Source organism: Colletotrichum aenigma (genome assembly GCF_013390185.1).
Source record: "Colletotrichum aenigma strain Cg56 chromosome Unknown KSG_Cg56_contig04, whole genome shotgun sequence".
In the NCBI taxonomy this organism is placed as follows: Eukaryota; Fungi; Ascomycota; class Sordariomycetes; order Glomerellales; family Glomerellaceae; genus Colletotrichum; species Colletotrichum aenigma.
This window is the reverse complement of record NW_023500910.1, coordinates 62069-81766: the sequence shown is the minus strand read 5'-3', so window position 1 is coordinate 81766 and position 19698 is coordinate 62069. Positions and strand designations below refer to the sequence as shown.

The 19698-nt window shown below is 49.5% G+C and overlaps 9 protein-coding genes across 9 annotated transcripts; 5 read left to right on the top strand and 4 right to left on the bottom strand.

Annotated features, from left to right (window-relative positions):
* Positions 1-182: 182 nt before the first annotated feature.
* Positions 183-476, top strand: CGCA056_v005875 (uncharacterized protein; the record flags this gene model as incomplete). Its single annotated transcript, XM_037321126.1, has 1 exon — positions 183-476. The coding sequence occupies one exon, from the start codon at positions 183-185 to the stop codon at positions 474-476; it is 294 nt and encodes a 97-aa protein (XP_037180265.1).
* A 101-nt stretch (positions 477-577) lies between these two features.
* On the bottom strand, positions 578-1498 carry CGCA056_v005874 (uncharacterized protein; the record flags this gene model as incomplete). The annotated part of the gene is made up of 1 exon (XM_037321125.1): positions 578-1498. The coding sequence occupies one exon, from the start codon at positions 1496-1498 to the stop codon at positions 578-580; it is 921 nt and encodes a 306-aa protein (XP_037180266.1).
* Positions 1499-2385: 887 nt separating this feature from the next.
* On the top strand, positions 2386-3260 carry tropE-7 (Short-chain dehydrogenase/reductase tropE; the record flags this gene model as incomplete). Its single annotated transcript, XM_037321124.1, has 2 exons — positions 2386-2671; positions 2734-3260. 2 exons carry the CDS (start codon positions 2386-2388, stop codon positions 3258-3260), a joined length of 813 nt encoding a protein of 270 aa, XP_037180271.1.
* A 543-nt stretch (positions 3261-3803) lies between these two features.
* On the top strand, positions 3804-5524 carry mns1B-2 (putative mannosyl-oligosaccharide alpha-1,2-mannosidase 1B; the record flags this gene model as incomplete). Its single annotated transcript, XM_037321123.1, has 3 exons — positions 3804-5387; positions 5451-5476; positions 5521-5524. The coding sequence occupies 3 exons, from the start codon at positions 3804-3806 to the stop codon at positions 5522-5524; spliced, it is 1614 nt and encodes a 537-aa protein (XP_037180272.1).
* Positions 5525-6076: 552 nt separating this feature from the next.
* abfC (putative alpha-L-arabinofuranosidase C) lies at positions 6077-7958 on the bottom strand (the record flags this gene model as incomplete). Its single annotated transcript, XM_037321122.1, has 6 exons — positions 6077-6617; positions 6670-7133; positions 7186-7274; positions 7346-7473; positions 7586-7780; positions 7852-7958. 6 exons carry the CDS (start codon positions 7956-7958, stop codon positions 6077-6079), a joined length of 1524 nt encoding a protein of 507 aa, XP_037180269.1.
* Positions 7959-9792: 1834 nt separating this feature from the next.
* mfs1-6 (MFS glucose transporter mfs1) lies at positions 9793-11541 on the top strand (the record flags this gene model as incomplete). Its single annotated transcript, XM_037321121.1, has 5 exons — positions 9793-9941; positions 9998-10189; positions 10249-10740; positions 10799-11279; positions 11338-11541. The coding sequence occupies 5 exons, from the start codon at positions 9793-9795 to the stop codon at positions 11539-11541; spliced, it is 1518 nt and encodes a 505-aa protein (XP_037180270.1).
* A 274-nt stretch (positions 11542-11815) lies between these two features.
* CGCA056_v005869 (uncharacterized protein) lies at positions 11816-11983 on the bottom strand (the record flags this gene model as incomplete). Its single annotated transcript, XM_037321120.1, has 1 exon — positions 11816-11983. One exon carries the CDS (start codon positions 11981-11983, stop codon positions 11816-11818), a length of 168 nt encoding a protein of 55 aa, XP_037179414.1.
* A 2156-nt stretch (positions 11984-14139) lies between these two features.
* COLGALT1-0 (Procollagen galactosyltransferase 1) lies at positions 14140-15433 on the top strand (the record flags this gene model as incomplete). The annotated part of the gene is made up of 2 exons (XM_037321119.1): positions 14140-14655; positions 14714-15433. The coding sequence occupies 2 exons, from the start codon at positions 14140-14142 to the stop codon at positions 15431-15433; spliced, it is 1236 nt and encodes a 411-aa protein (XP_037179382.1).
* A 351-nt stretch (positions 15434-15784) lies between these two features.
* On the bottom strand, positions 15785-16800 carry adhA-1 (5'-hydroxyaverantin dehydrogenase; the record flags this gene model as incomplete). The annotated part of the gene is made up of 3 exons (XM_037321118.1): positions 15785-15963; positions 16017-16459; positions 16682-16800. The coding sequence occupies 3 exons, from the start codon at positions 16798-16800 to the stop codon at positions 15785-15787; spliced, it is 741 nt and encodes a 246-aa protein (XP_037179388.1).
* Positions 16801-19698: the final 2898 nt, after the last annotated feature.

The window sequence follows — 19698 nt, the reverse complement described above, 5'->3', positions numbered from 1 at the left end:
TCTTTGATACCTCGGCCAAACAAAAAATGATCGATGCATGGCACTCTCAGTCTGCATGGCCAGAGGTGCAAGAGGCTATACGAAGTGTTAGGCAAGATTTCGGGCTTGAAGTCTTCGTGCATGCAAACGGCACGAGTCGGCTGCAACTAGACCTTTGTCGTTCTTCAGGGCTGAAATTCGACATGCTTTTCTCAAGCCAATTGTTGGGTCTTTACAAACCCAACCTAGGAGCCTACAGGAAAGCACTTGATCTTATTGATGCTAAAGCGGAAGAAGTCCTCATGGTTGCAGCACACGCCTACGATCTGAGGGCGGCCAAGGAGGTGGGAATTAAGACAATCTACATTCATCGTTGGACGGACGATATCGATGAAGACATGGTTGAAGTTAAGAATGAATTCGACGTATTCCTTGAGGGCATGCAGAACTTGCCTGACGCTATCAAGAAGGTGTCAGGCGGGAGCCAAGAGGTATAGATCGTAGCGGACAGCGCAACGCAATTTGTGGAAGACCCATTACTAGTCGATGACGACCATAGCTTGAATATATTCGATGCGGGAAAACTGCGTTATTGTCTTTATTTCCCGGTCGGGTTGGCAACAGTATCTGCGACTATGGCATCTAAGTCCTCGTCTTCCAAACCCAAAGCCTCCATGGCGAAGTCAGGATGCTTGGTCCAATCGGCATCTAAAGTGCCGACTGCAAATACAAGGTCTTCGATGGCATTGTGATCGCCTGCGTCTGCCTTCGTCTTGTGCTCTTCGATGAATTTCTGAGAGTTGAGGTCGTTGACTTTCCATTCCGCGCCTGTTGCCTTCTCTAGACTCTTGATGAGTTCTTTTTGAGTGATGCAGAAACTCTGAACAAAAAGCGTCTTGTTTCTCGTCACGTCGGTCACACCCTTCTGGAGAATGCGCACGACGGCTTCGCCCACCCTGGGGAGAGTGGCAGCAGATGCTTTTAAATTACCGCCGTCAATGATGTCGATCACCTTTTTGTCCAGATAGGCGTGGAGAAACCCTTCTCTGATGCCCCAGTCGAAGAAATGACCGCAGACAATGCCCGTCCAAGCGAAATCTTTGTTCTTGTCGGCCAATTCTTGAGCCTTGAGTCGGACAGCTCTCTTGTGGCGATAGAGGGGAATGAGCTCGCGGGCGCGGGGGTTATCAGCGTCAATGCTGCCGAAATCGGCGGGGATAAGGTGCTTTACGCCGGCGGCCTCCGCGGCCTCAGCAATGCGCAGATGCTGTTCGAGGTCTCGCAGACGGAAGCTGACGATGACGGCATCTTGCCCAGTGAATGCTTTCTTCAAGCCCTCAAAAGAGAGATCGCTATCGACTTCGACGACAGCAACTTGATCAACTGGGTACTGGATGGTGCTCTTGGAGCCCGCACGCCTAAGGGCACTCAGTTTGAAAGACTGGGAAGCGACCAAGGCATCTAAGATCTTGGCGCCCAAAGTGCCATTGACCCCGATAATGAGGACCGATTCCGCCATGAGAGGCAATAAATTGAAGCTGATTGATTTGGGGCGTGGATCATAAATTTCAAGGCGAAACGAGAAAGATTGCCGAGGACACGCTGTGTTGTGATGGGGCGAAGAGCGTGAATTAGAAGCGGCGTGCTTGCGGGGTATTACAGCGCCCGGCGACAGTTTCCGACTCTCTCACCTCTCAGGAGATGCACGGTGGGCAGCCCGCGGGACACAACCCGACGTTGTGGACGACCAACGACCACGACCTCATCCACCTGGGCGATGCAGCACTTGATATCGTCTCTAATGAGTCTAAGACAAGGGGCTTCATGGGCGCTGAGTTGACAATGAGGTGGCCGTGGTCACCGCAGTAAATCGGGCCGGGGCAGCCTTAACGAGAGTTATTGCGTTGGGCTGTCTCGTCTAATAGGTGGTCGGGCTTAAAGCAGTCCCGACGGTCGCACAGGTGGGAGACTTGCATCGTCAGGTCCCCGCCCCAATTCGACCATAACGTTGATGGGTGCTGTGTTGACAGCTGCTCTATCTTCTTGAGATTAAAAACATGAGTTTTGACCGCCAAACGCTGTTCTCCCTTAATGTGCGTCGCTGGAGCCTGTATTTTATACTGGCGGATGGGAGAAGCGAGAGACCGCCCAGAGAGGTTCGGCTTGATGCGAGCCTAGAAGCTTAAATCCGGGCGCGAGCTCCAAAATGCGATGGTGTGATAAGGCAGAGTTAGGTTGCTCGTTTACTCGTGCATGCTTAAAATGGTTCTTATCGGACTCATTCTATCCAAAGAACGAAGAAAACAAGAGGCGGCAACAATCGAATTGTCATTTATTCACATTTCTTATGATAGTCACATCATCAAGACGCTTCGCGGAACGCTCAATCTGCTTCAGCTACCTACGATGTCCACCAAGCGGATTGTGTTCATTACTGGTGCCAACACCGGCATTGGATATGAGACTGTAAAGCAGCTTCTCGAGTCTGGCAGGCCATATCACATCATATTAGGATCAAGATCGCCGGACAAGGGAGATGAAGCCATTGCTCGGCTCAAGGATGAATACCCTGCTACCCCGAGCTCTTTGCAGCCCCTGCAGATCGAGGTCACCAGCGACGACTCCATCTCAAAAGCTTTCCAGAAAATCAGCGATGAACATGGAGTTGTTGATATACTGGTCAACAATGCTGGTGAGAACTTATTCGACCTTACGGGACCCTTGCGAGAGCTGACATGGACATTGCAACTACAGGGGCCTCATTCGACAGTACCATCGTCGCCCGCGCCAATGACATCGCCGCTGTCCGCGAGTCCTTTAACAAGGCGTACGACGTCAACACCTCGGGTGCCCACGTCATTACACACGCTTTCGCACCTTTGCTACTGAAATCATCAGATCCGCGTCTCCTCTTTGTCACCAGTGGTCTTTCCAATCTCACCGCCATCGCGAGCCATGGTCTCATGCCGCACTTGGGCAAGATAACAACTCCTGCGGGATGGCCGAAGGGCCCAACGCCGATGGGCTACCGTTCAAGCAAGGTTGCATTAAACATGGTGATGTTGAGTTGGCATTATCTCTTCGAGCAGGACGGCGTCAAGGTTTGGGGGATTTCGCCAGGATTCCTGGCTACTGGCTTGGGGGGCAATCCTGAGTTGCTCAAGAAAATGGGAGCTGGAGAACCAAGGAAGGGCGGCGAGCTGATCAAGAAAGTCATAGAAGGTGACAGAGATGGCGATGTTGGCAAGATTGTGACACAGGATGGCGTACAGTCGTGGTAGACTGTCCAAAATAGAGGCCCAGGGTTTAAAATTGGGGCAAACAAAATCTCGAAATATTTCTTATTGAACCGACAAGAGGCTGGCTTAAAGAAAACGAGAATGACCGAATCATCTGGCGTGTCCCTTGTTAAGTTACTACAGCTAACTCTCTGAGACGCTGGAGACTGGCCGGCTGTATTTAAGTAGCGCGGAAGCCGGCAGCATTGACTCCAGCACCACCCCGGCCGACATTTTTTTCTCCGCTCGCCTGATTTGCACCTTGGACGAAGACCCTCGAACACGAAGCTCCAGCATTATTGGCTGCAGTTCCTACACAAAATGGCCCAGCTGTCTGTTTGCTATTGGGCGCCACGTCACAGCTCCTGCGACTCCTGACTCCTGAGACAAACAGCCCCATGGGACGGGGGAAAGCTGGCCCCAAGCTCCGCGCCGAGGGCCATGGGGCTGGTTTCTAAAGCTATGGACTGGTCTAATTAGGGAGCCTAAGCTTACATACTGCAGCAAGCTTTGAGCGAACACTGGCACCATCCTCGATGTGACAACATGGCTACTCGACGACAGCGGCGCTCCATCATCATCGGCGCCATTCTCTTCGGCTTCCTGCTCTTCAACACTTTACAACCCTCCGACCACCGACCGAGGCCAAAGTATGGCAACATTCCCATTGCGCAAAGTAGCTACGATTGGGCGAGCCATCAACACAAATATGCGATTGCTCCAGAATCGATGCACCACCTCCCGACCGAACCACCGAAGGAACTTCCACGAGTCCAATTCACGCCCAGCGCGAAGCGCGGCCAACCAAACGATGCGACGTCTGACTCACGGCGAGCTGCAGTTCGAGAAACATTTGTCAGGAGCTGGGAGAGCTACAAGAAATACGCCTGGGAGTATGACGAGCTTACGCCCGTCTCTGCCAAGGGCAAGAACACCTTCGGAGGCTACGCAGCTACTCTCGTTGACGCTCTCGATACCTTATGGATAATGGATCTACACGATGAGTTCGGGCTGGCCTTGGCGTCCATCGCAAAGATTGATTGGGATAACACGGTCGAAACGTCCGTCAACGTCTTTGAGACAACTATTCGCCATCTTGGTGGCCTTCTCAGTGCCTATGACCTCAGCGGCGAACCAGTGCTACTAGCCAAGGCCATCCAACTAGGGGATATGCTTTATGCTGCCTTCGACACCCCTAATCGCATGCCTCCATTCTGGTTAGACTTCAAAGCAGCAAAGAGCGGGGAGCTTATCGCGGGCACGAACGATCCATCAGCCTCGCCTTGTTCTCTGTCTCTCGAGTTCACTAGGCTTTCTCAGCTGACTGGCGAACCGAAGTACTTCGATGCGATCGAAAGAGTTAAGCTCTTTCTAGAACGAACACAACACGAGAGCCAACTGCCCGGAATGTGGCCGGCCTTGATCAACTTTCGCGACGAATCTGTCGTTAACCACAACGAATTCACCCTAGGCGCGCTCGCTGACTCTCTCTATGAGTACATACCCAAGATGTATGCCTTGCTTGGCGGGACTGATCCTGCCTACGACAAGATGTACCGTGACGCCATGAAAATTGCTCAACAACACCTACTATTTCGACCAATGCTTCCGGGAGGTGAAGATATTTTGTTTCCCGGGACGGCCTTTGTCGAGAACGGGGTGAGACGAAACCCCGAGAGCCAGCATTTGTCCTGTTTTGTCGGCGGTATGTTTGGCCTGGGTGGCAAGTTGTTCGGCATCAAGGAGCATGTGGGCTTGGCCAAGAGACTGGCGCGCGGGTGTGCCTGGGCCTACTCTTCATTTCCCACGGGACTAATGCCCGAGATTTTTGGCATGGTCACATGTCCCTCGTTGAACAAGTGTCCGTGGGATGATGAACGCTGGAAGCGCGAGGGAGACGGGAACTTGAGGAAGGGGTTCTCTCACGCCCGTGACCCTCGATATATCCTCCGTCCGGAGGCAATCGAAAGCATCTTTCTTTTGTACAGAATGACGGGCGACCGCGAGTATCAGGAGATTGCCTGGACAATGTTCCAGTCCATTGTAAAGGCTACCGAGACACCGTTTGCGAACTCCGCCATCGCCGACGTAACAGCGGAAGGCAAAACGCAGAAATTAGACTCGATGGAGGTGAGTTCGATGTCTCAAAAAGTAAGCTGAGTTGCGAACTATGCTAACTATTCAACGTGACAGAGCTTTTGGTTGTCAGAAACCCTGAAGTATTTCTATCTTATATTTTCACCGCCCGATCTCATAAGCCTAGATGACTTTGTACTGAACACGGAGGCACATCCGCTTAAAAGGCAGAAACCAGTGAAAGCGAGTGGGTCTTTTTTTAGATGAAACGTCGCTACTAGACCGCTGTGGACTGAGAGCGAGCTTCGGGCAGTCCGCTGGGAAGAAGACGGTTTGCGGTCAGAATGTACGCCTTTGTCCAAATCACCATCACGCCTGCGTTTGGTCATGGCGACGTGTGCTTCATGCAAACCTAATAGTCCTCTGTTCTGTTACGCCAATATCATTTGAGAGTAGATTGAGACCGCTGCTGGAGACAGAAACATCTGGAACAGAAAGTACATACACACACCACCTACGCCGAGCGTTTGGAGGCGGTGGAAAGGATTTGACAGCATCAAAAGCTGTGAATAATGAACCGAATCAGGTCACGAGTGTCGCTATTGTCCTAAAGGTCTACGTGACAACGGCCCTGACAATTGGCCCTCTCCCTTTCGGAGCCAATGCACACGATCTCGCGACACGCGAGATGTCGGATGACCCTACGCTGAATCCGATATGTACATCTATAACATGTTCCTATCTTAAGCTTTCCATCTCAGTAGAGTAACAGATGCTTTCACAAACTCATACGCCCCCTTGCCGTCCCACTTGCCTTCAACGATCCCAACGGGGTTTTTGTCGCCTGTGTTGACGAGTGTGACGCTGTCACCAGTAACAGTGTAGACATCGACCTCAGCACCGGATGTAATGCCGTCTAAGTCCGTGATGAAACTCTTGGTCTCGTGAACATTGACTACTGCCAGATTGATGTAGCCATTATCATCGATCGTGGCACTGACGTCTAGGTAAGGTGTTTCGATAGCACCTCTGATCCAGTTGGGCTCAGTGGGTCCCTCATATTCTGGAGACCGAACATTGGTCGCAATGACTTGACCTCTCATGTACTTGCTGAAGAGCAACAGAGGCCACCACGTGGTTTGCTTGGTGATACCCTCTTTGGTGGTCATCAACGGCGATATGACGTTGACGGACTGGGCGATGTTGGCCATACCAATGTACTTGGCTTGACGCACAAACACATTCAGCCAGACACCAACAGCTAGGGCATCCGACAGCGTGTAACTGAATTCCGTGTTAATGACGGCACATATTCGCGACGGGATCTCCGACTTACGACTCCTCACCGCCCTCTTCACCCGGAGCTCGGACAGGATCCCATACGTTCCACTCATCGAAGCAGATCTTCTGTCTCTTGCATGTCGGGGGAACTTTGTTTTCAATACGGGCCAAGTCGATGAGGCCTCCTGTGATTTCGATTGCGCGCTCCGCAGCTCGTGGAGCAGTAGCATTCTTGAGATGGTCGTTTGAAGCAGTGTAAAGGTGAATACTGTGCATGTCAATCAACGAGGCAGTAGTGCTGCCGCCAAGGCCGTGCATGCTCCACGTGATGCACTCCTTGATGACATACGTGTCCCAGCTGCTGAAGCCAGTTTCACCACAGAGAATCAGCTCGATCGAGGGATCGAGGAGCTTCATAGCTTTGGCCCATTGGTAGGCCTGCTTGGCGTAATCCTCCTTGGTCATTTGGCCAACCTGCCAGGGACCCCACATCTCATTGCCCAGCGCCCAGTACTTGACCTGGAATCTGATTGAGCGTCCTGCTCTTGCATGGATGATGTGATTCACTCACATTGTAAGGCTTTTCACGGCCGTTTTGACGCCGTAGGTTGGCGTAGTATGTGTCCCTGTCGGAGTTGCAATACTCAAGCCACGCGAGCGCTGCACAGTTGACTCAATTTTTAGCAAACTATTGTCGAAAACGGAATTTGCAAAGTGGATGATTGACGTACCCTCGTCGAGCGTGCCAGTACCAAAGTTGAGAGCCAGGTAGGGCTCTGCGCCGACGACCTCGCACCACTTCATGAACTCGTCCGTTCCGAACTCATTAGACTCGACGCCGATCCAAGCCAACTCAGGCCTAACGTCAATTCAACATTAGCCACCGTTGCACACCAACTCTCTAGGATCCAATGTATTCCGTGTTGCGAACCTGGAGTTGGGGAAACTCCACGGAAAGGGATTTCGCATACCTCTTGGGTCGTTTCTCTTTAGGTCCAACGCCATCAATCCAGTGGTAGGTGGCGCAAAAGTTGCCGCCAGGATAGCGCATGACAGGGCAGTTCAGCTCCTTCACAGCTTCAATGACATCCTTGCGGAAGCCATTCTCATCGGAGAGTGGGTTGCCGGGGTCGTAAATGCCACCGTAGATGCAGCGTCCCATGTGCCTGTGGCGCACGTATCAATAAAACTTGAAGTCCGGGTTTGCGGGAGGGAGCGGCGCAGCAGCCATGCTTACTCCGTGAAGCCGCCATAAGTGTTGTCATCAATGCGCGCGATTGGGTGGTTGGGATTCACAGAGATGCTAGGGCGGGCATCCTCTGCGATCTTGGTGAAGGTAGCCATGATTGCGCCAAATGGTGTGTTTGATCCGAACCGTGTACTCCTGTGAGCGCACCAATGTTTCTCACTCTAGCTGAGAACTTTATGCACAAAAGGGTAGCCGTCCGATGAGTGGTGGAAATGAACGTGGTCTGTTTACCTGACGGTTCCGGATCGAGGCCGAATATGAAGTCGCCAGGGCGGGGGCAAGCGGTGAAGCAACAGGGTCACGGAAGCCAACGGCAGAAAAGCAGCAGAGCAAGATATTGGGCCGGCAGTGAAGGGATTGCGCATCAGCCGTCAGACCACGCAGTTCTCGGATCTATTCCCGCGACGTTCGTGCTGAGCTCCTTGAAGATGGGCCTGGAGTGAGCGGGGTGGGCCCAGCCCACATTGAATCCTCGGCAAAGTGATCCAGTAGTGAGGGGAGGAGAGCGCGGCTCTAGACATTGTAAATGATGGAACAGGCGCACGAATCATAGACGATACCATGCGGAGAAAGTTGATAACAACGCGGGTGCATGGTCTCGAAGTGGGGAGGTGGGCTTCATGAGACACAGATTGGTCTGTCGATGAAGTGTGTGGCCAGCACCCATGTCTTCAACCTGAGTAACCATGTTGTCTCTTCCGCTCTCTAGCTGGGAATTATGACTGCGAATGTTATTTGCTAAAATCGATCAGGTCACAAACCGTTTCAGGCGCGCGTCCTGACTTGGCGGATGGGCATGGGATGCCAAGTGCCAAGGGTGATGGAATTAAGCTATCAACAGAAAGAGGACTTTCTCGGAAACGGTCGAGAGGGGGCCGATTGAGGAGGCTGGGGAGGGAGGGCCAAGTGTGGGGTTTCGACAGGCCGGCGCAGGGTGGTGATTGGGGCGCATACGGCATGAAGCTAACATCAATGAAGCTTGATTCTCCTCCAATCTCTTGTGGGCAGACAGTCCTGTCGCAATAGAGCGAAGCAAAACAGCAGCTTTTGCCGAAGTGATTGAGCCATATGAATTTTGCGCGTATGCTTCGCAGAGCCCCTACGAGCCCATGTGTAGTGTGTATCTGCACGTCCGAATATGAGGAACGAAACTGTGAACTCTGTGGATCTGAGTAATGATGGCGCGAGATGATCTTTCCCGTTCGCGAACACCTTGGAACCAACAGAATTTCATAACCCCCAAACATGACGGCATAAAAGCATTGGGCCTCATAATACTCCAAAAAAAAAAAAAAAAAAAAAAAAAAAAAGATGGAAAAAAAACAAGATTTATCGCAACAACTGAGGCCGTCGCTTTCCATCAATGTGTCGGATGGTTGAAAAGATGCACCTGAGTTCATCATCGGTGTTGATGAACCGAACAACAGGCCCGTTCCACCCATACCACAACCTCATCCTGGCAACTTTCCCCGCGTGCCGCGTGCCCAAAAAGTGTGGGGATTGGAGAACCGGCCGTCACAGCAGCAAACTGGCGCGACTCCAAATCCCAGCGCAACCTGGGGCATGGGGTCTAGGGCCGGGGCAACCGTCACCGATGCGGTCTCACCACGGGTTGGCAGCACGCGGAAACGCGAATAAAGCCAGGGGTCTTCAATCGCCTGCCCGTCCGTTGATTGCGCTAAGCAAACCGCGGCTTCAAACCCCATGTTCCCATCCGGTCACTCGAACATCCTATAAAGACGCGACGATCCCTTCTCTGGCTTCAACTGCAAGTTTCGTTGCCGTTTGATGAGTCGGTTCGGTTGTGACCATCAAATGTACCCCGCCGTGACCAGAAATCTTTCAATCTGACATCTCGTGGACAAGCCCTCCGGGCATCGGCAAGCGATCAGAAACTGCTCTTCTCTGCTCGGCAGCACCCAGCCCAATATGGCTCTCCCCCCCAAGTGGTATCAATTCCTCGTGAGCGTCTTCGCCTCGCTCGGTTCTCTCAACTACGGTTACGATCTAGGTGTTATTGCATCTGCAATTGCTTCGCAATCGTTCAAGACCAAATTCGGCGAGGACCCTAAGGAAATGTATGCGACATTCCGACAGCCACTCTCTCAAATGACTTGAGCTGACATTGTCCAAGTGGTGCCGTTGTGTCATGTTTCACCGGAGGAGCTTTCATCGGCGCCGGCTGCGCCGGTCCGGCCGGTGATAAGCTCGGCCGTAAGATGACTATTCTCATCGGTGGTGCCATCTTCGTTCTCGGCGGTGCTTTCCAGGCCGCTGCCCAAAATCTCGGTTATCTCTATGCTGGCCGAGCTCTGGCTGGCGTCGGGTGGGTTCAACATTCCGCTATAGCGTATGCGATACAACTGCTGACCGTTCTCTTCACAGTATCGGTTTCTTGACCATGATCATTCCCCTCTACCAGGCCGAGCTTTGCCACCCCAGTATCCGTGGACGAGTCACAGCTTTGCAACAGTTCATGCTTGGGGTTGGTGCTCTGGCTGCCGCTTGGATCTCATACGGGACGTACATCGGGTTTGCACCTACGGATAACAACCAATGGCGCGTCAGTCTCGGCATCCAGTGTATCCCAGGTGGTATTCTGGCCCTGCTGATCTTATTCTTCCCCGAATCACCTCGTTGGCTCATCGATCACGGCCGTGTGGACGAAGGTCTCCAGACTTTGGCCAAGCTGCACGCTCATGGTGATGTAAACGATGCCTGGGTCCGCGCCGAGTTTGACCAGATTCAAGAGTCCATTGCCACTGAGCATGAGGGATCAGCCAAGTCTTACAAGGAGCTGTTTACTGACAAGTCTTGCTTCCGTCGCCTGTTCCTAGCTTGCGCTCTTCAAGCATCGATTCAAATGACTGGTGTCAGGTAGGTCTCTCCGCGAGTTAAGCAGCCAATGGAAGCGTAGTGCTGACCAGATCTCCAGTGCGATCCAATACTATTCGGTCGCGATTTACGAGAAGATTGGAATTGCCGGTGACGAGACCCTCCGCTACCAGGCCATATCATCTGTCATTGCCCTCGTCGCTCAGTTCCTCTGTATGATGCTTGTCGACAGGACCGGTCGCCGATGGCCTCTGATCTTCGGTAATCTTGGCAATTGCATCACCTTCATCATCGCCACAATCCTACTAGCCAAGTTTCCCCCTGGTTCTGAACATGCTACTGGAGGTGCCGCCTGGGGATTCATTGCCATGACCTGGCTGTACAACTTCAGCTTCAGTGCTACCTGTGGGCCCCTTTCTTGGATTATCCCTGCCGAGATCTTCGACATGAAGACTCGTTCCAAGGGTGTCTCGATCGCTACCATGACCTCCTTTGCTTTCAACACTCTTATTGGGCAGACCACCTCGGTGGCGCTAGACGACAAGAGCGGCATCGGCTGGCGGTGGTACATTCTGTTCATTGTAAGTCGCGCAACTAATCTCTACTTTAAACACGGGAAGCTGATTGTGCTGTCTGCAGGTATGCAATTTTACGAACGCTGTTTTCTTCTGGTGCTTCCTCCCTGAGACCGCGAAACGTCCTTTGGAGGAGATGAGATACCTTTTCACGGAAGCTCCTCTCTTTGTTCCTATCATGGATCGCAGCACCGTCGAGACTCACGATCTCGAACGCAGAGTCGAAGCTGTGGAGCAAAAGCAGGCCCACGAGACGGAGCATATTTAATCATATTCACGCCACATATCTTCTGAATATGAGTAGTATCTAGTGTAAAATAAGTAACTCATCTGAGTATACATCTAAAATTTCTCTGGCCGACTTGATTACGATCGCCGTTGATTACATGTGAAGCCTAGCCTACGTGTCCATTGCTGAGACTTTCCCTCCCGTCAATGTTGTTCAGATAATGCTGCTCTCCTAATTCTTAGGAATGGCATCTCACAATTGGCTTGAAAATCTTCGTCATCGGTAATTGTATGCGGGTTGGGGTTGCGCAATATTATGGTGATACCCATGCCCGTAGCCTTGTCCGTATCCAGACTCCATCATCTGCGGACCGCCGCCGCGACCCTTTCCGGATGTGAATCGCGAGAACATGCTGGTCCTGCCGCCGATAGTTTGCTGGCGCGGTTGGCGTTTCTTCCTGAAGCAGCAGCAATAGCAGCATAGTACGCAAAAAGCAACCAAGATGAAGCCCGCAATCGCTATGCCGATGATCGCACCGGTTGCGAGTCGTCTTCCGCGTCCATTTGCCTGCGACGCGACGTCAGACGTGATCTTTGTAAAGTGCGCAGAATCTTACCATTGCGCTGTTCAAGGATTTGAATTTTCAGAGGCACGTTGGTTGTCAAACCTTGATAATCTCCTACCGTGAGACAGGCAACACAAAAATGGATCGTCGGGATGAACAGAAAAAAAGTTTCGGCAGAAATGTCTTCTTGATTGCACTGCAAGGAGAACTGAGGCTATGGAGAAACTTACACTACTTGCCGCACTATCAAATCATACTGTCTCTTTGCAGTTCATCTTATACGTGTCGTGGCGATGGCCAAAACTGGTGCGGAAACGCGTCAGCTTGAAAAGGCTTTGCTCCACGATGACTTCATCATGGCACTTGGCCCTTTGTATGACGCGTGGCCGAACTTTCCACATGGTCGCTCCGACCGGCGCTCGGCGCGTTGCCCGGCGCGGCGCCAAGGTGGGCCGGCAACCCGGCACTTCGGGTGGCCACGCCGAGGCTCGCAGTTAAGTCTTCGATTCAGCACGGTGGTCTTACGATTGTCGATATGCATGTAATGGTGCGCGCCTGCAGCGTCAGGAGCTGCTTTTCATTTAGGTAGTCTTCATGCTAAGAATATTCCATGTGTCTAGCGCATCGTGCAAAATACTCTATCCCTGGAAAACACTTAAAGAGTTACCGGGTCTCAGCAATTCACCGTGAAGGGTGTCTGGAAATTAAGCCCTTTAAATGGTGGACGCTCGGCGGATAAGCACGCTCGTTCTCGACCACCTTCGGATGGCGGAGCTCGTGTCGGGGAACTTTTGGTAATCTCTGCGGCCCACGTGGTCTTTTTAGTGGTTCTGGGGCAACTTGAACATCTGCTGTCAAAAGTTGTAGGGTCTCGTGTCCTCCGTGTGGGCTGACATGACAGTAAAGCACAGTCCATTTGCATGTGTGCTGGCGCATCTTTCTTCCCTTCTAAGTTTTCTTCTTCGCAGTTTGCCGCCTGGGGCTCGATTTGCGTTGCATTGAAAGAACAGTCCGATGGATTTGCATTTGCAACATAGGAGAAAGCAGGAGACCTTAATGATTGATCTCTTATGTGTGTAGCTGCATTTTGGACATCCATTACATAGGCACCTTGTCCGTTGTCCACCACAGTCTTGGCTCCAGTCCCTTGAAAGAAATCGTACATTTATCCGTGTCTACTTACATAGCAGCTGCGGCCAATCACTGTAAACGCGGTATGTATCCGTAACGTGATCGGCCCCACCACCGCATGTGAGGTCTTCGCCTGGATGCTATGGCAATGACAAGGCTTTTGGTTTTCTTTGCCCAGCCTTTTACCGATAACGTTCTAGACAAGGTCTCTGTGGCAGTGCTGCAGGCAGCCGCATTCGGCTCGATTCCGAGAGCTACCAAATCGGAAGACTTTGCAATAACATCAACCCCTGCCGTCGTATCCACAGCCGTTGCCCGATCACATAGGGCGGCTCCACGCAGCTTAGATTCGAAGATAAGCTTCACGAACTTGTCGAAACCCACGCGTGACATATCGAAAGACTGCCCCTGCGAAGGGTCCAGAACGCAATGCTCTAGCCGCTGCCTTTTGCTCGTACCTGACCACAGCAGCTTCGTCGCATGGTACGAGGCGATGCAGGCCTGGGGCAAATTGAAGGTCTCTGCAGCTGAGGATGGGGGACATTTCGGGCACACGATCCTCAAGGGGTAACTAGCTTGTAATCTCGAGAAGCTGATCCAGTTATCCTGACGGATGTAGTACATGCTCAACACCTCTTATGCACCCTCCCGTTTGGCCCGTCTGTTTGGCCTGTCATGGTTCTTCGCGTTATTAGCAAATAGGAAGGCAGGCTTTGCTAGTTACATAGTTTGATTACGTGCGACAAGACGTTGACTCGGTGCCCTGAAAGCCTTGAGACGCAGATTCCTCTACTTTCTGATTTTTCGATTGTGTTTCCTCTTTTATCCGGTCACATTGGTACGAACAGGAAGCACCCTGGCAAGGTCCCTCACATCTCATGAACTGACAACATCAACAATTTCGAGCCGAAGACGTGAAGATCGGATCTACCGAAGTGAGAATGTCTCGAGCAAGCCCGTGGGCTGGTTCAAAGGAGTCTGAGGATCTTCCTCGTTTGTCTTCGGCGTCACAGTCATCTCTCAGACCTATCTACGAATCGCAAAGACCGGCCTTCCTCGACCGCAACATCTTCAAGATTATGAGAGAACATGTTCCAGCCCGTTTATTCAGCAACCGGCGCTTATTGCTAGCAGTTCTTGCGACAGTATTTGTTATCATTCTCGTCTCCGCCGCTAAAACAGGATCGCAGCCGCCGATTGTCCTCGCCGTGAACGCTGCAGCCAACCGCACTCTGGGCTTTGGCTCCATCCAGATGATCAGTCTACCAATTCGACAAGATAAAGCCGATGCCGCCACTGTCCAAAGTTTCCTATCGAAGATTGACATCCAGATCGTTGAAGGGGTCAACGGAAGTCGACTAGGAGAAGTTGGACTACCACCCAGCAGTATCCCCAATACTGAACCTGGCCAGGCTTTATCGGCTGGCGAAAAAGGATGTTGGCGATCTCACGCAAATGTTCGAACCCCTGGCCGTATGAAACCCATGCCAAACCTGCTGACAAGTGATTTGTTAGGTATGGAGAGGTCTGCTGCACACAGACGTGGAGACTGTCTTGATCATGGAAGACGACGTCACCTGGGACATCCATATCAAAGACGTCATGCGCCTCGCAGCATCCCATTTGCCAGGTCTTTTGAATGGAACTGGGCTGCTTGGCCTCAACCCGACGCGAAGCTCCGAAGAACAGGCTCAGGTAGATCCGTGGCACAGCAACATGTGGGATTTGATTACCTTCGGCCACTGCGCTGACGGCGACCCGTGGAAATCAGAGAAGGTCAAATACGACGATCCATACACAAGTGGAGAGCATGGAGAGTGGCATGGAGTGGGTGTCAAAGGTGGCCGTCGCATGTTGCGCAGAGCTGGCGGCATGGCTTGTACCGGCGCGTATGCTGTGAGTGCTCGAGGTGCCGCCAAACTTTTGCTGCGAAGTGGGTTTGACCTCAACCTTCCGGTCGACGTGATTATGAACGACATGATCAAGAGTGATCAGTTACGAGCGTATAGCATTTGGCCTCCACCAGTCGTCCAGTGGCGCTATCGTGACAAGTTGGGCATGTGGGGAGCTATGGGCAGCGATATTAGAGTAGAGCACAAGGATAAAGATCGGAGTGGCTGGGAAGATGCTCATAAGAATCATGATATCTGGCTACTGAAGGGGGAAACTAAGGGGTTGAAAGATCCAGCGATCAAGAGCGCCTGGGGTGTGTTAATAGGTCATGAAGATGACTAGAGGTCCGTGTGGAAATAAAAGACCTGGGTTTGGTATTATAAAGATAAAGACGTTTGACAAGCATGTCATGAATGCATATTTCTTTGGTCCTTTTCTAAAACAAGGTGCTAGTCACTTTTGAGGAAACTCATGTATGTGAGGATCGATAATTTAAAAGTGGATTAAAGGTAAGAAGTAATTGCCTAGTGAAAATGTTGTGTAAAGCGCTAGCACATCTCCTGAAGAACAGCCTTGGAAAAAAACGTAGCTGTGTATATTTTTGAACATAACATCTGAGAATGTTATGTTACGGTCGGTCTTGCTTCCAATAGAGAGTTCAAATTCGGATTTTCGATTGTGGCATGTGAATCCTTAATCTTTGTAGATTCTCACGTTGTAATTATCTCTCCACTGGTCTTCAATGATGATCAGCTGAGACTCTTGAAGTCTTTTCAGATAGCTGTCCTCGGGAACATCCTTGTAGTCATCCCGGTCGATGTCCATGTAACCCTCTTTCGCAATTAATCGAGGAGTTATCATTAAAGAACGCCCTACTGCTATTAGAAGCTGAGATGGAAATCTTCAAATGACCAATTACACTTACCGTTGATGGTTTTGTCGCAGGCAACTCTCATCATGGAGTTTGCAACGTCTTCCTGTTCGCCAAATTCGACTCCGTGATCGATCAACCACTTTTCATAGTCGGCAGTCCTAATCGCGCTTCTGATCCAGCAGGGGGCAACGTAGGTGATTCTGATGCATTGTTCCCAGCTGGAGCGTCTCACGGTTCTCATAAAGCCATGAAGCCCGTACTTTGTTGCTGTGTACTCCCAATTACCAGGAGAATCTATCCAGCCCACCATGCTGCCCGTGATGATGAAACATCTGTCCCGCTCCTCGGTATCTGGCTGCATTCTGAAGTAGTGAACTGCAAGCTTCCACGTGTACAAGGACCCCATGAGATTGACATTTACGATGTTGAGATCTGGCTTCGTTGGCTGTTCGTTGGGATCTTCTAGGTTCCAAAGACTGTCGCCAGAACTTCGGCTGATCCCAGCATTAGCGATCACAATGTCTATGCTCCTTTAAGGGCTTCGGCTCTTTGCCGTTTCAAACAATTGCTTTTGCTGGTCCCAGTCCCTGATGTCGCACTTTACAAAAGCAGAACACTCGGCATTAGCGTTCAACTCTTTTTCAATAACCTCGCCCCTCAAGTTTACATCACCAAATGTAACAAATGCACCAGCTGCAACAAACGCACGCACGCACGCCTCTCCCATGCCATTCGCACCGCCGGTGATGATGACTGATTTACCCTTGACACTGCTACGGTCAGGGATGATAGTGTGGTCGGTGGGGCCGGTGTATGTATATCGTGGCAGAGGCATTGTTATGGCTGAATATTCCGTTGAAATGTAAGATAAGAGATCCTGAGGTTGATTACTACCGAGAGCTTCCCACACCACGCGAGTCGATCAACGACTATTAATTGTATCACAGCGGGATCAAACTAGTAACGTCCCACACCCACTTCCGGACCACCCCAAAATGCCTCATCGAAAATGCACACCGCCACTTCCAAACTTGAATAACTTCACCATTCTTTACTCAATCGTTACCAAACTTTCTACGAAGCATAATAACTACATGATGGTTGATTATACCGAAGATGAAGTTTCTCAGGCACTTGAGGCTATCGCAACCGGTACTAGCCTACGAAAAGCTTCATTACAGTATGGTGTGCCAAAGACCACTCTGCTACGTCGAATTCAAGGGGCTCAGCCACGAGATATTGCCTTTTCTGATCTGCAAAGGCTTTCTCCAACCCAGGAAAGCCACCTAGCTGAATGGGTTCGAATTCAGGCTGCCCTAGGCCTGCCTCCAACCCATCAACAACTCAAGGACTTTGCTGAACGCATCCTATAGGTCCATGGAGACTCCCAGCCTCTTGGAAAGAACTGGGTGCAGGCTTTTATTAAGAGAAACCCATCTGTAAGGGTCCAAAGAAGCAGAGCAATCGATTCCCAGCGCATCAATAGAGCTTCAACTAATGTAATCAGGCAATGGTTCAAACACCTCGCCATACCTGAGATCATAGCCATCAAGGCCTCCAATCGATACAATATAGATGAGACTGGTATTCTAGAAGGCAGAGGATCAAATGGGCTTGTTCTTGGATCATCAGAAACTCGTTCTATCCGCAAGAAACAGCCTGGATCGCATGCTTGGACATCTCTGATCGAGTGTATCTCTGCAACTGGCAAGGCACTGCCTCCACTTGTTATATACAAGGGCAAGAATGTCCAGCAGCAGTGGTTCCCTCTAGATCTGACGCCATATGAATCCTGGAAGTTCACAGCTACAGAAAACGGGTGGACTTCAGACTCTACAGCTGTTAAGTGGTTAACAGAGGTCTTTATCCCTTCAACCCAGCCAGGGGACCCCTCAGAGGTTAGATTATTGATCTTAGATGGTCATGGAAGCCATAAGACTACTGCTTTTATGTATACATGCTTCAGGAACAAGATACATCTGCTGTTCTTGCCAGCACACACGTCACACGTCCTTCAGCCACTTGATCAGTCGGTTTTTGGGCCCCTCAAGGCAGCATACAAGAAGGAGCTTGGATTGCTGGCTGAATAGGATGCTGGTACAGTTGTGGGCAAGAGAAATTTCGTTATATGCTATGGCAAGGCGCGTAAGGCAGCCCTGACAAGCAAGAACATCATCAGTGGCTGGAAATAGACTGGTTTGTGGCCTGTCAGTATGGCTAGACCTCTCATGAGCCCTCTGCTGCTTGAGAACACTTCAACCCCTGCCAAACCAGCTGGTCAGGTCTGCAAAGGGCTCTCTGATGGCAAAGCAAGCGAAAAATGGGCGGCAGATACATCAGCAGTCCCTTGGTCAACCCCCAAGAAGAGGGATGAGCTTCAGGATCAGTTCAGCCTGTTCAGTAAGTAATATCTCCCTATAGTATTAGTAATAGTAGGATTATAATAATAGCCCTTATAGCTTCTAATCTTATACTTAATAAAAGTAGTTATAATATAACCTAAGAGATAGTTTATTTTATTTAGATTGCTTTTAGTAATTACTCCTACTTCCTATTTAAAGAGTATCTACTATACGCTTAACCCTTAATATTAATCTTAACCTATTAACTTATAACTAATAGTAAAGTTAGCTACTTACCTCACTTTTAACTATTTTGCTTAACCTCTTACCTTTTTATGAGTAGAGTTTTAACGCTATATAAGTAAATAAGAGATTACTCTGCTTTTAATAGCTTTTAAATACTTTCTTTACTAAGTTACTTTTAACTACCTTTTTACTAAGTTAATATTAATAATAAATAGCTGCTTTAAGCCTATTTAACAATAACTACTTATACGTATAGTATATAATATGCTTTATTATAAGATTTCCTATTATTCAACTACTAAATACTAACTACTAACTACTAGTTATAAGAGAATTTTTTACTATTTTTTATTCTTAATAATCTATACTCCTTCTATAACGCTAATATATAGTTCTTTTATTTCTCTTATAATATTACTATATTATCTTCTTATCTTTAAGATTCTACTACTTTATTAATAATATTACTTTTTAAGCCTACCTACTTTCTTATTAATACTTACCTTTAGTACTCTTCTCTTTATAAGTAACTAACCTTTAGTCTATTATAGAGATCTTCTTTAACCTTTATGCTTTTATTTTTAACTACTATTAAGTTGTGTTAAGTTAAGTAAAAATAATAAAGTAGTAAATTATCTATTAGATAAATAAGCTTTACCTATTTTAGTACTTAATAAGCTCTTTATAATTATAGTATAATAATCTTAACCTACTATTTAACTTAATACTTTACTCTATTAGGAATATTAATACCTACCTTTCTATATTTTTAATAACTTATATAACTTCTTAAATAACTATTATTAGTTTATTATAGCTTTACTAGCGTTACTCTTAAGTATACTTATAGTTACTAAAAGCTTCTCTAGTTATAATCTAACTTAAGTACTTTAGCCCCTTTAGGAAACCTTTTAGGTAACCTTTTAGCTCCCCTAGCCTCTTTAATGCTTTTAGCTAATAACTGTAAGGGGCTGCCCCCTAGGCTTGTTCAATGTAGAGGTGCTGTCGATTAACTATTCTAAGCTGAAGAAGGAAGAAAGGACTTTACAAGAGTAGGCACCTAACAGCGGTGAAGCAGGCCGGGTTAGGCGGCGTACTGCGGCAGAATAGTGGGTCCAACGGAGCTGGATCTCGGTAACTGCTCC